We start from the raw sequence: 12,043 nt of genomic DNA, 5'->3' as shown, positions 1-12,043 counted from the left end.
CAGGTTTGGTCAACTGAAAATAAAGATCTTTTTAAGACTGTTATTTAGGTCACGTTTGATCCAGGCACAAATTTGATACAATCTTTAATTTATTTTGTTAGGCTTTATACAAAATATGTATTAACTGCAATCTACTATAGTATAATCTATCGTCTATAATATAAATTACATCTACTTACAAAGATAGATGTCTAACTTGAACGTGAATGGATATACAAAAGAAAATACTTACTGACAAAAATATACATTACTCTAGCAAGAACCAAGAAGATCTTATACTATACAAGGTGATTTTGCAGAAAAAGACTCTAAAATCATCATGCATATAATCATAAGACAAAATGTAGCCTTTTGTGCGCCGCTTGTTTCTTCTACATACAGATAATGTATGGGGATTCTTTGATTATGTGAACCACGCGGAGCTAAAACGTCTCAATAAGAGGAATGTCCCTGTGCAGAGGCCGTCGGACAGTGTTGTTCATCAGGACAGTGTGACTTTGTGAAGATGGTGACAATGGCACAGAGCTTTATGGCACCGCTGTTTATATTTGGGTTCCTCCTCAAGGCATAATGACTGTGACAACACCACATATCACTACGGTAAATGTGTAACAGTCGAGTCAGCTCTATGATCATTCTGCAGTCTGAAGTTACACAGGCTTTAGTAGTTAAGTTACACAATTAAGACTTAATATAAACAGTAACTGGCCCTGGTCAATTGCACCCTCTAGTGGCAAACATTTATACTGCAACAAGGAGATTTCTTTTCCAGTGTTTGTACTTACCTTGCCTAGTGAACACTAAGTATTGAATATGATGATAATACTTGTTGAAATGTGTACCTTCTGGTGTGTTTCAGGGGGAAGTGGGGAGAAGGACCGCGCTCCCATCAGCCATGAATCCTTCCTGCTCATGGCCAACTCTCAGAATGACATGGACGACTGGGTCAAGGCCATACGCAGGGTCATCTGGGCTCCTTTCGGGGGAGGTAAGGTCCTGCACCGGCATCTACACCCAAAACAAACGCTTGTGATGTGTATGGTCTGTTATGTAGTCTGAGTGATTCATTCATGTTTGAGGATTGAAGACGTTCTCCTGCAACAGACTCAGAAAGTTTCCGTTTGCACCTATCACCTATCCCCGCCCATAGATCTGTACTTACTTAGACTTATACGGACTTTATTGATCCAAAAGAAACAGTACATAGATAAAAATGGTTGCTTTGACAGAGCATTAGGTTTTCTACTTATATGATTACAAATTACAAAATTACAAAATACAAAAAAAAAAGCTAATTAAACTAGCAGTCAGACGTTTGGACACAATTTGTCATTTAATGCTTGTAATTAATTGTCATTATTTACCCTGTAGATTCTGAACAACGGCATCGAAACAAATATGGCATTGAAATTAACCAAAAAAACGTGAAATAACTCTTCAAAACGCTCTTGAGATTTCACTTCCGAGTCCTGACGAGGCTCATTTCAGGGGAATTCACTAAGAAACTCCCTGAGAAAAGGCCAAGGGTCTGCAGCGCTGTCGAAAAAGGAAAGAGCGGCGTTTTGGAGGAATCTGGATCTCGATCAAATATTACAGAGTTTAGAGTTATTTAACTGTTTTCCCTTTGTTATATAATACAATACAATACTTGATCGAATACAAACTTTGCCCATCAATTAGTCGACTAAACAGGGAGTGTGGCTTTCTAATCTACTGATACTGTGTCTGAAAGTGACCAATGTATAACAGCAAACACCTCCTGAACAACGACTTCACATGTACATTTGAAGAAAAAAATGACACATTCATTGTTATTTTATTTACTGTATTTTTTTGCTTGTTTTTCTTCTGCATCTGAAGAAAAAGTACGTTTGAAACTGGACTATTGTTACTTCAAGTCTTACCACAGCTACATCCATCAATCTTCAGCTTTATTTGTTGACTTTATTTGTCATATTACAGCAAAGTCACACTCTTGAACACCAATATTCCACTTATCTGTCATTTTCCTATCACGTATTGAACAATAATGTAAGTAGACATAGTAAATATTGTGACAGGCCTACATTTGATGCTTTAATAGTTCTTAAAATCAGTCTTAAATACATTTTTAGTCTGAGTGACTTTTAATTTTACTTGAATTATTGCTATGCCCTTGTATCTGTTACTAAATTGAGTAATTCTTTTAGTCTTGGTCTATAAAATCTATCTGCCAAGACCACATATTCAGAAAAAGACAGGTTCAAACTCTCATTGAAATGCCTGCACAGAGAAGATCCTTGGTTCCTGTGGATGTGAGCAGTCTGGCTTTCATCAGGACGAGCCTGTCAGACAGAAACAGACACAGAGCGTTCATTTGCAGCGTTCTGCTCTGGTGGGGATGTCTAACTAGTTGACATGAGTCCAGAAATAAAACATGCCTGGGTGTGAACTGGGACGTTAGAAGCAGCTGAAGGGGCGAGCGTCATGTTACAAAACTGACATATGGACTGCATATTAATATAGCCTATAGAAAAATAATATGGAATATGAATTATGACTGTCAAAATGGATGAAATTGTGTTTTAAATATAGTGCTATCCCCCTGCGCGCCCGCTGAAGCTAATGTGGGCTATATGCTGCACCTTATAGCAACGGTTACTGACACTGTTGGTCTTTAATGTTTATTAGGGTTGTTAGATTATATGAATCAATGCAATTCATTTAACTAACTATGTGTTGACAGTGTGAAAAATGTATAAATTATGAAGCTTTAACACACTCCTTACTCCAGTACGCTTTACTTTCTTATTAGCTGAGCGGGGGTGAATACAGTGACAGGTCTGCACGAAATGGAGAGAAAGGCTGGAACTTTGGATCAATATTTTAATAAATTAACTCAACAAAACAGTAAAACATTACTTTCAACTTCCTAACAATTAATTTGACTTGAATGCCTATAAATGTAGACAGTTTACAATGTCTCATGTTCTGTAAGATCTGTAGTCACTGCTGACTTCGATGACATTATTTAATTTAAGTGTTTCATCAAATTTCAGCTTATTTTAAAATCAGAAAACAGCATCCCCCTGGTAAATGCTCACGTACCCCTGGTTGGGAAGCTCCGTCCTGTAGGCCCGAGGGTGGTCCCGCTAATGATCCTGTTAGCCACATGACAGGTGCACCTGCTGCCACTGCCCTGCCACAGTTTGGATTCTACCTTTTTACTCGTTCTTTCCTCCCATAAAGAACGGGGTAATAATTCGGTAACGGCATTGCTAATAATGTATTTTATAAAAGTACTCTTGTTTGGAATTCATTATTAGTACATTTGCAAAACTGATGAACTAATAATGAATTCTAAAAAAACAGTTAATTGTAGGCAAATCGTTGGTCTTGTCGTTATCTTACCTGGTAGTTTCCCGCTCCCTGCAGCTCAGGGCGGGAGCGTTCAATTAGCATTAGCTTACATGACATCACGCGTGGGGGTGCACGGTGGCAAAGGCGGTTAGCGCTCTTGCCTCCCAAGAAGGAGATCATGGGTTCGATTCCCAGACCAGACCAACATCACATGATCTCTCTGGGTGGAGTCTGCATGTTATCGTGGGTTCTCTCCGGGTTCTCCGGCTTCCTCCCACCTCCCACCATGCATGTCCAAAGACATGCATGTGTTAGGCAAAATTGGTGACTCTAAATTGGCCCTAGTGAATGACTGTGAGAGTGAACTGTCTGTAATGTCTATGTCTCTGTGTCGGCCCTGCGACAAGTTGGCCACTGTCCAGGGTGTACCCCGCCTAAGGCCCGAAGTCACTGGGATAGGCTCCAGTCACCCGCGACCCCGAAAGGGAACAAGCGGTAGAAAATGGATGGATGGATGGACATCACGCGTGGTAACAGGCTGGCTGTTTGTTTGGTGATCATGTTTCGGTTGCTGTCATATATTCTCACGGCTGGGGGTGGTCCAGAATAGACCTGTCTCCAGCTCACAAGCCCGTGTTTAACACAGCGCAGCTCCTGACCACTCTGACCCGCTGTCAGCTGCTCTTCTCCCCACACTTTCCCTCTCGGACACAGTCCTCCGCGCGCCGTCCCACGGCCACGACACCCGCTGTTAAGAAGTTCACTTTTTAATAAGGAAATATTGTTCCCAGTCCAATGCCTGAGCCGGAATGGATTAACCTGGTCAAATGTGGCTTCATTATGTATGACAAAAGTGCTTTGTTACTGTGTAACACCTGCTCAGTCAACTACCACGACTACAGCGAGCTTCCCGCCAGCTGCGAATGCTGCGGCCGTCTCACAGGTACAGTATCCCTCCGCCCGGAAAAGGCTAGTTCTCTGTGTGGGCGACGGGCTTTTAGTCTGATCTGAAGGTCAGCGGTTAGAATCCCACTCTCCTGGTAGAGCGGTCAGATCCACTGACCCACAGGTTAGTGGTGCGATCGCAGCTTCCTCAGGTGAATACTGCCGTTGTGTCCATGGGCATGACACTGAACCCGATTGTTTGTGTGAATGGGTGACTGGTGCCTTGATGTAAAGCGCTTTGAGTCTACATATAAATGTGACCATCAGATTAGATTATTGTTGTAGGGTTTTTAAAGTGTCTATTTAATGTAATAATTTTCAGAGCAGAAATGTAAAATTCCCCCTAAAAATGCATGCCACCTTGGGTGACAAAACTGTTCCGTCTCTTTCCTCAGGGCATTTCATTGTTTGCCTTTTATTGCTATCAATTATCTACATTTGTTGATATTTCAGGCAAAAAAGTAAAGCCAAAATTCTATAGTCTTATAGTCTTAAAGATTAGCGATAGTCTTACATTTTCAGGTGGTCCCCAGGGGTCCAAGCTTGTGTGAATTTTAATGACGAGCTGTCATATTAATTGCTGCGATAAAGTATTAGATATATAAGACAGTGGCTTCTCAGGTTGGAGATGGATGTTTGGGTGGCCATCATATCCTCGTGTAAAATAGGTGGTGTTGGAAGAAAAGGGTCTAGATCAGTGGTTCTCAAACTGTGGTACATGTTCTCGCTGTGGCACACATATTCGTCTTAAGATGTAGTGTTTGTTTAATTCGGAGTCAATTTTTGCCTCTTCTGGGATAGCCATTTTAAATAATGTCTGTAGAAATGGTTTAGTCCAATTTTAGACCTGGTTTAGACCCAGTTTAGGCCTGAAATAATCTTGTTTTAGACACATTTTCTTTGGTGGCACTTGGTGTGAAAGGTTTGAGAACCACTGGTCTAGAGTATAGATATATAGTCTATAGGTTGTTTTTGGAGTAACATTAGACCGAATATAGTCTGTTCACTATACTGCCTGTTGGGGTACAGTAAACGTCCTGCATATGCCACAGTCATTTTGGTTTTGGGGTCCATGTGACACTGTTGGCTACATTGTCCCTTAAAAAGACAGTTTGAATTTCTTTACATTGTCTCCCTCTTGTGTGTGTTCACAGGGATCTTCGGGCAGCGTCTGGAGGACACAGTGCAGTATGAGAAGAAGTTTGGGCCCCGGCTGGCCCCTCTGCTGGTGGAGCAGTGTGTGGACTTCATCAGGGAGCGAGGGCTGGATGAGGAGGGCCTCTTTAGGATGCCGGGACAGGCCAATCTGGTCAAAGATCTGCAGGAGGCCTTCGACTGTGGAGACAAGCCTCTGTTTGACAGGTAATGCTCTTATTTAAAAGTATCAGAGTTAAAAGAGATTGATTTTCTAGAGAAATAACACATTGAAATGCATATTTTATGGTTGTCGTGTGAAAAAGCTGCAGAGAAAAATGTACAATACAAAAGAACATTCACACAACACATTAAATATTATGAAAACAGTATTTATAGTACACTTTTTGCAGTTGTGAGTAAGTAACTAATTACAATTACTCATGTTACTGGGTTTGGGTTATTATAAGCCTACTTTTTGAGTCTATTTTTAAAACCTGTACTTTCAGCGATGTCATATTACGTAGTTCATTATTTTAAACTCAAGTCCTGATCGTCTCCCGTCTCTGCTCCATTCTATATCGACAAACACAAATAAGATTACTGCATCGCCTGCTCTGATTGGCTCAGAGAAGATGTGTTACAGATTAAAACCTAAACTTGAAATGTAATTTTGTATAAGACTGATACAAAATTTGACAAAAAAATCATTGAATGTCCCTAAATAGTGTTTAAATTGTATTTTTCACACACATCTTTTACTTTTATTTCAGTGCAATTTTAGCTGCAGTATTTGTAACCAACTGAGCTATAAGATAAGATAATCCTTTATTGTCCCACATGGGGAAATTCCATTGATGCAACGCAGGTAGATACAGAGGTGTAACTGTACTTTTACTTATGTACTCTTTCAATGTATTTGGATACAGCAATCATGTATGTACCTGTGAGTATAAATAAAGTCATATTACTCATGTGCTCATTGTCTTGCAGTAACACAGACATCCACACGGTGGCGTCGTTGCTAAAGCTGTATCTCCGAGAGCTGCCTGAACCTGTCATTCCTTTCTCCAAATATGAAGACTTCCTCACATGTGCACAGCTTTTGGCCAAAGATGAGGAGGAGGTATGAAGAACACACTGTCGACATGAATGAATCATTTTATTCAGACAATATGGGGAGAGGGAAAACAATAAATAAAAATGACCTCTGTTATACATGCAAGTAAGGGAAACAACAAAAGGTTTTCTTTTGGGAAGATGTAAAAAAAAAAACATGTACATAGATCCACCCCTTTTTAATATTGCATTCAATAAACATGTAAATACATAAACATGATTTTTGTTCAAAAAGGAGTGGGATTGATGCTGCCTTCATGTGCTCTGGGACATGATCCTTTCCATGTGTGAAGTGGTTCTGTTCAAGTGCTCTCATGGGCGTAGCAATGTTAAAAACACACTTTATCTGGACAAATGTGTGAATACAGAGTTAACAAGTCAATTCACGTGAGACGATATCCGACAGATTGCACAATTCAACAGTTCTTTATTTTTTTTTAAATTGCAACTTGTGTTTGCCGTGAAATTATTCAGGCAAAACAACGGTCTAACACCTGGAAAAAACATTTCATATTTTTCAATTATGATTATTTTGCTGCCACCCGCCAGAGGGGGAGGTTATTTCATCTCAGCAGCTCCGGCATCAAAGTTATTTCCTAGTTTCCCACTGGAAATAACAAGATGAGGGGCATTTTATATCTATATTTGACAGAATGTTTTTATTCCTCAATGATAGTATTCCATCATGTTTCCCACTTGAGGAAATGCAAAATGTTTTCCAACTCGTCTTATTGCCTTTACTACAACATATTAAAATGTATTCAAACTCCCTGATTCCGGATTCTTATTTGAATAGGGTTGATATGGCCAAATATTTTTAATATAGATTAGAAAATGTGCGATAACGATTGATACACTACACAAAATAAAAATTCACAATTTTATTGGTGCAAATTGAAGAATTGAACAATTTATTTTTCATTTAACAACAAGCTCTTTCTGATATACAGCTATATTTTTATGTCAAATGTTTATAGTATACGGACACATTGTGACACTTTGTAAGTGCCTATACTGTCGGCTTTTAAGTTCAATAATAGAACTGTGGCCTGTCATGTTTTATAAAGGCTGGACTTACTTTCATTTAAAGTTAAGGAATGTTGTTTATTGAGTGACAGTCCATATTATTGATCCTATAGCTTTAGGTTTATGCTTTGAGCAGCACAGACTGTGATGCTCCTTTTACAGGACACGGACTGTGAGTGAACTCAGACACTAAACACTTCAATGAAAGTTAGCGTTGGAGTCAGACAGTCTGCTCACTCTGCATTGGGTTGATAACAACACAGACAAACTCCCCTCACTGCACAGAGCGGAGCTATCATTCTCCTTTGGTTTGATCAAGTACTAAAGTAAAAGAGGGTCCTCACAGTCCGACCCGGTTGGTGTCCGTGTCGAGTGTTTTCAGCTCTGACAAGAGCTGCCTCATGTTTTCACTCAGCGTCACGCTGGAAACTTTTTAGAAGACTTGTTGGAGAACCCTGTTCTTTACAACACTCAACAACACAACATCACAACAAACACTTGTCAGTTTCATCCCGGTTCTTCAGCTTGATATGTTTTAAATATATATTTGAACTAATGTATATTCTGACATTGTTTAAGTTTCTCTTTCATAATATTCCTCAGTTTCACACCACAGACAAATAGCTGTCCTTGTGGTACGAGCACGAGCCACTTTCAAATAATAAATGCCCCTTTAATTTGATTCTCTTTCCCTTTCAAAAAACAAACGTATATTTCTTGGTAGATATTGTAATAATGTTGAATAATACTTTGTTTCTAGGGTGTCCAGGAGCTTGGGAATCAAGTCAGCAATCTACCTCTAGCCAACTTCAATCTGCTCAAGTACATATGCAAGTGAGTTCAACAATAGGCCTGATCCAGCTTTTCTACTTTACAGTTCGTTACAAAGATGTTCTTCTTTTTCGCCGTCTTCTTCTTTTGTAATCTTTTCCTAGATTCCTGGATGAAGTTCAGTCCCATTGTAACGAGAACAAGATGAGTGTGCAGAACCTTGCCACAGTATTTGGACCAAACATCCTTCGCCCCAAGATGGAGGACCCGGTCACCATCATGGAAGGTATTTAGGAGTTTACAGATCCAGGGATGTGTAGAGAACAAAAGGAGTCGGACGAAACAAACAATCATCCTCATTTCCTCTACAGAATAGTAAAGGAGAACTAAGTAACATTTTAATAAGAAGTTTAATAACATCTTATTAACTATCACAGGAATTTAACTATCCCTGTGGTAAATTTGTATTTTCGGGGCGTTTGAATTGTCCATTGTCGCCCCCTGCTGTCTGTGGACGGAAAACTAGTCACCTCTCTCATTGTCCAGACCAGCGCGGCTTTAAGTTAAATTTGTAGTTCCATTTGTGGTCCCAGGGCCCCATTCCCTGGGTGGTGTTGTTGATTCCACTATTTTAAGCACTGCTATTTACCGCTCATGTCACACTAGCCTTGCAACATTTGAAAAAAACTTTCTGTTTTCTGACAGTGTATTGCAGTGAACTGCAACAGGAGCTGCTGTATCGACAAATTATTTAAAATGAACTCTTTTGGATGGAATGAAAATCCTCTTGAATATTTTGAATCACTTGTGAAGCAGAAGGTGCTCTAACATATAGAATTACATCATCTGCATACAAGGGGATCCTACTGTGTTTTAGATTATGACTGATTGAATTGTAAATATTAGTGGTCCTAGGACAGACCCTTTGTTAAGATAAGAAAATTCAGATTAAACACCATCAACATTTGTGATATAAACCACTTTTTTGCAGTTATCAAACACAATAACATCCAGATTATCCAAAAGAATGCCATAATCAAGAGACTAAAGCACTTTCTTCCTAAAGCACAATTTTCAGTCCCTCTTCTGCCTGAAGAGTGGGTCCAGCTCCAGTCTCCTTGTGTCCGTCTGTCCGTCTGTGAGAGTCGGATCTCTCCTTCACTGGAACTCCTCCAGGTTTCTACGCTTTTTTCCCAAAGAGGTTTTTTTGTAGTGTTTCCTGGCCGAGAAGGAGAGTCTAAGGACAGAGGACCCTGGGACATTGTCCCTCGCCACCACAGACATTGTCTGACTCCATCGCCACCACAGACATTGTTGATTCATTTCTCCCTGTGGCCCTCAGAGGCAACTGTTGTTGTGATTTTGGGCCTTACAAAAATAAATTGATTTGATTTGATTTGAATATTGATCAATAACATAAATATGATCATCATTATACATGTTGCAAACTGTAATATTAATCTAAAACGGTTTAGTAATAGAAACAGGCCCTTTGACATCCTGATTAAAACTGCAGAACTGATAAACTCTTTCACTATGACAAGCAGCAGAATGTCCTTTACATATTTTTGAAAAGTGGCTTTTTTTACATGTGTCAATTATAGTCTTCATTTTTCAAATAATCATAACTAAATTCCGGGGACAGAGATAGGGGGTAGGTGAAAACAGGAATTGTTTGAGACATGCACTGTTTTATAACAGTTATTCAGACAGGAAAGGGAGGCAGGATTAATCCACTCTCCTCTCAAAGTACCGTACTTTTCAGACTTTTTCCCCCCACACTTTCGGCCCATACAACGTTGCGTCTAATGTGTCGATTTTTACTAGCTAGCGGTCACTGGGGGGCACTCTAGCAGGAAGCGCAAGCGTTTGACACGCTGTAGAATAAGACGTCAGTGGACAGTGATCACTAACACTGACCAGGGGAGACGTTCTTTTAAGATTCAAAATGCTGTGTGATTCAGGACAATCAAACTTACCTTACTTACTTTTAAACGTAACGCAACCCAACACTGATACATACAGTATCAAACACTTTCTTATGGGTTTACAATCAATACAATGGTAAATAAGTAGATATGTGTCGCTTTTACGGGCGAAAAAGGAAATTTACTACCTCATCTTTAGCAAACTAAATTTTTTCTCCTGTCCAGGCACTTCTCTGGTCCAACACCTGATGACGATCCTGATCCGGGAACACAAGCGCCTGTATTCAGGGAGAGAGCAGGACTCCCTCACCATGCCCCAGACCACAGACCTCCCTTCCCACCAGCTCCACAATCGCAGCTTACGAGCCTGGATCTCTGAAGAGGACCTCCAAAACTGCCCCGTGTCCAACCTGCCCGACCAGGACGGCCAGAGCGACGCCTCCTCTTTAGACGCCAAACTGTGTGCCGCCGTCACCCCCTTGCAGACTCCCAATCCCGGGACTAAACTCGGCAAGGGTGAGACCATGATCAGTCCGAGCAAACAAGCCAAGTCATTGCCATCGTGGAAGTATTCGTTTAAAAGTTCCTCCGCTCCCCGCGCACAGCCTCAAGCCAAACCCGGATCCGTGGCAGATGCAAGCAGCGTTTCTTCGAGCGGAGGTGGAGGAGGTGGAGGAGGTGGAGGAGGTGGAGGAGGTGGAGGAGGTGGAGGTAGCGGAGGGAACTGGCTCATGAATGGGCTGTCGTCTCTGAGAGGTCACAGGAGAACTTCTTCTGGAGAACGTTCAACGCGCGATCGGGATTCTACCGGTTCTACACAAAGACTTTCTACGTACGATAACGTCACGTCATCTTCCAGTATGGGCAGCGTTCCCAGCGTAGCGAGCACTCCCTGGTCCACCTCGTCGTGCGAAATCTCGGTACCAGATTCTGGAAGCAGCGGCAGCGATCCGTCGGGAGGAGTCAGCGTCGGAATCGTGAGCGGGAACGGAGAGAAAGGTGATTGGATGGAAGGTCAGAGGGAAATGGACAATCCCAGCTCGGAGCCGGACAGTTGCGAGGCCATGGAGATGTGCAGCAGCAGCGCCCCCTGCAGTGAGAACGGGAACGCAGCTGGGCCGGCTCCAGTACCGTCGATAATCATGTCCGAGGAGGGGGACGAGGTGAATGGGACGCTCGGCAGTCTGGTGGAAGGGCTCAAGGAGGAGCTGAGGAAACAGAGGGCCAACTATGAGGCGCGCATCCAGAAGTGAGTAGTGTAATGTGCACTGGGTAAGCGGTTAATGAATAAAAATACTTTCTAAAATCAGAGGAATACGTTGCGGTAATTGATAATAAAATTTAGGCTTTGAACTTGAACTGCATAAATAACTGTTAAATATGTTTTCTTCTTGATATTACAGCTCATTTACTGCACTAATTTGAGCCCTTACTAAAATAGTGCTTTTGAAATCGAAATGTTGTCAATTTAATGACTGAATACTGCAAAATGAAGAACCTGATACTGCAAGGGAAATACCTACGCTGTAACTGATTTTTTAATTATTCACATTAACATTAACATAGGTTAAAACAACTTGTAAAGCAACCAATCAGAGTTCCTTACTAGTTCACTTTTATTATTTGCTTTACATTAGAGGCCCAGGAGAGCCACGGAAAAACTATGGTAAATGGAGAAGTTAATCAGAGAAGCTAATACAGTTATTTCTTAATTAATTTGTAAAAGCCTTAGTAAATTAAATGTTTGCTTTTAAACTGTTTGACTAAAATACTTAAATAAC

The 12,043-nt window shown here is 40.9% G+C and overlaps 1 protein-coding gene across 2 annotated transcripts in view; it reads left to right on the top strand.

Moving 5' to 3' along the window:
• Positions 1 to 12,043, top strand: part of arhgap22b (Rho GTPase activating protein 22b) — a 43,975-nt gene that overhangs the window by 31,073 nt on the left and 859 nt on the right. The window contains exons 4-10 of one of the 2 annotated variants that reach the window (XM_072456465.1): positions 860 to 988; positions 5,439 to 5,646; positions 6,412 to 6,544; positions 8,324 to 8,397; positions 8,499 to 8,620; positions 10,488 to 10,922; positions 10,968 to 11,511. In XM_072456465.1, coding sequence (XP_072312566.1) covers positions 860 to 988; positions 5,439 to 5,646; positions 6,412 to 6,544; positions 8,324 to 8,397; positions 8,499 to 8,620; positions 10,488 to 10,922; positions 10,968 to 11,511 — 1,645 coding nt within the window. Of the gene's footprint in view, positions 1 to 859; positions 989 to 5,438; positions 5,647 to 6,411; positions 6,545 to 8,323; positions 8,398 to 8,498; positions 8,621 to 10,487; positions 11,512 to 12,043 lie in introns of both variants that reach the window. The other variant, XM_072456464.1, reaches the window with a different exon arrangement.

This window comes from Eucyclogobius newberryi, unplaced genomic scaffold (genome assembly GCF_026437365.1).
Source record: "Eucyclogobius newberryi isolate DKJ021-1_F unplaced genomic scaffold, fEucNew1.0.hap1 SCAF_20, whole genome shotgun sequence".
Classification (NCBI taxonomy): domain Eukaryota; kingdom Metazoa; phylum Chordata; class Actinopteri; order Gobiiformes; family Gobiidae; genus Eucyclogobius; species Eucyclogobius newberryi.
The sequence above is the reverse complement of the archived record's forward strand: the minus strand, read 5'-3'. Positions and strand labels throughout refer to the sequence as shown.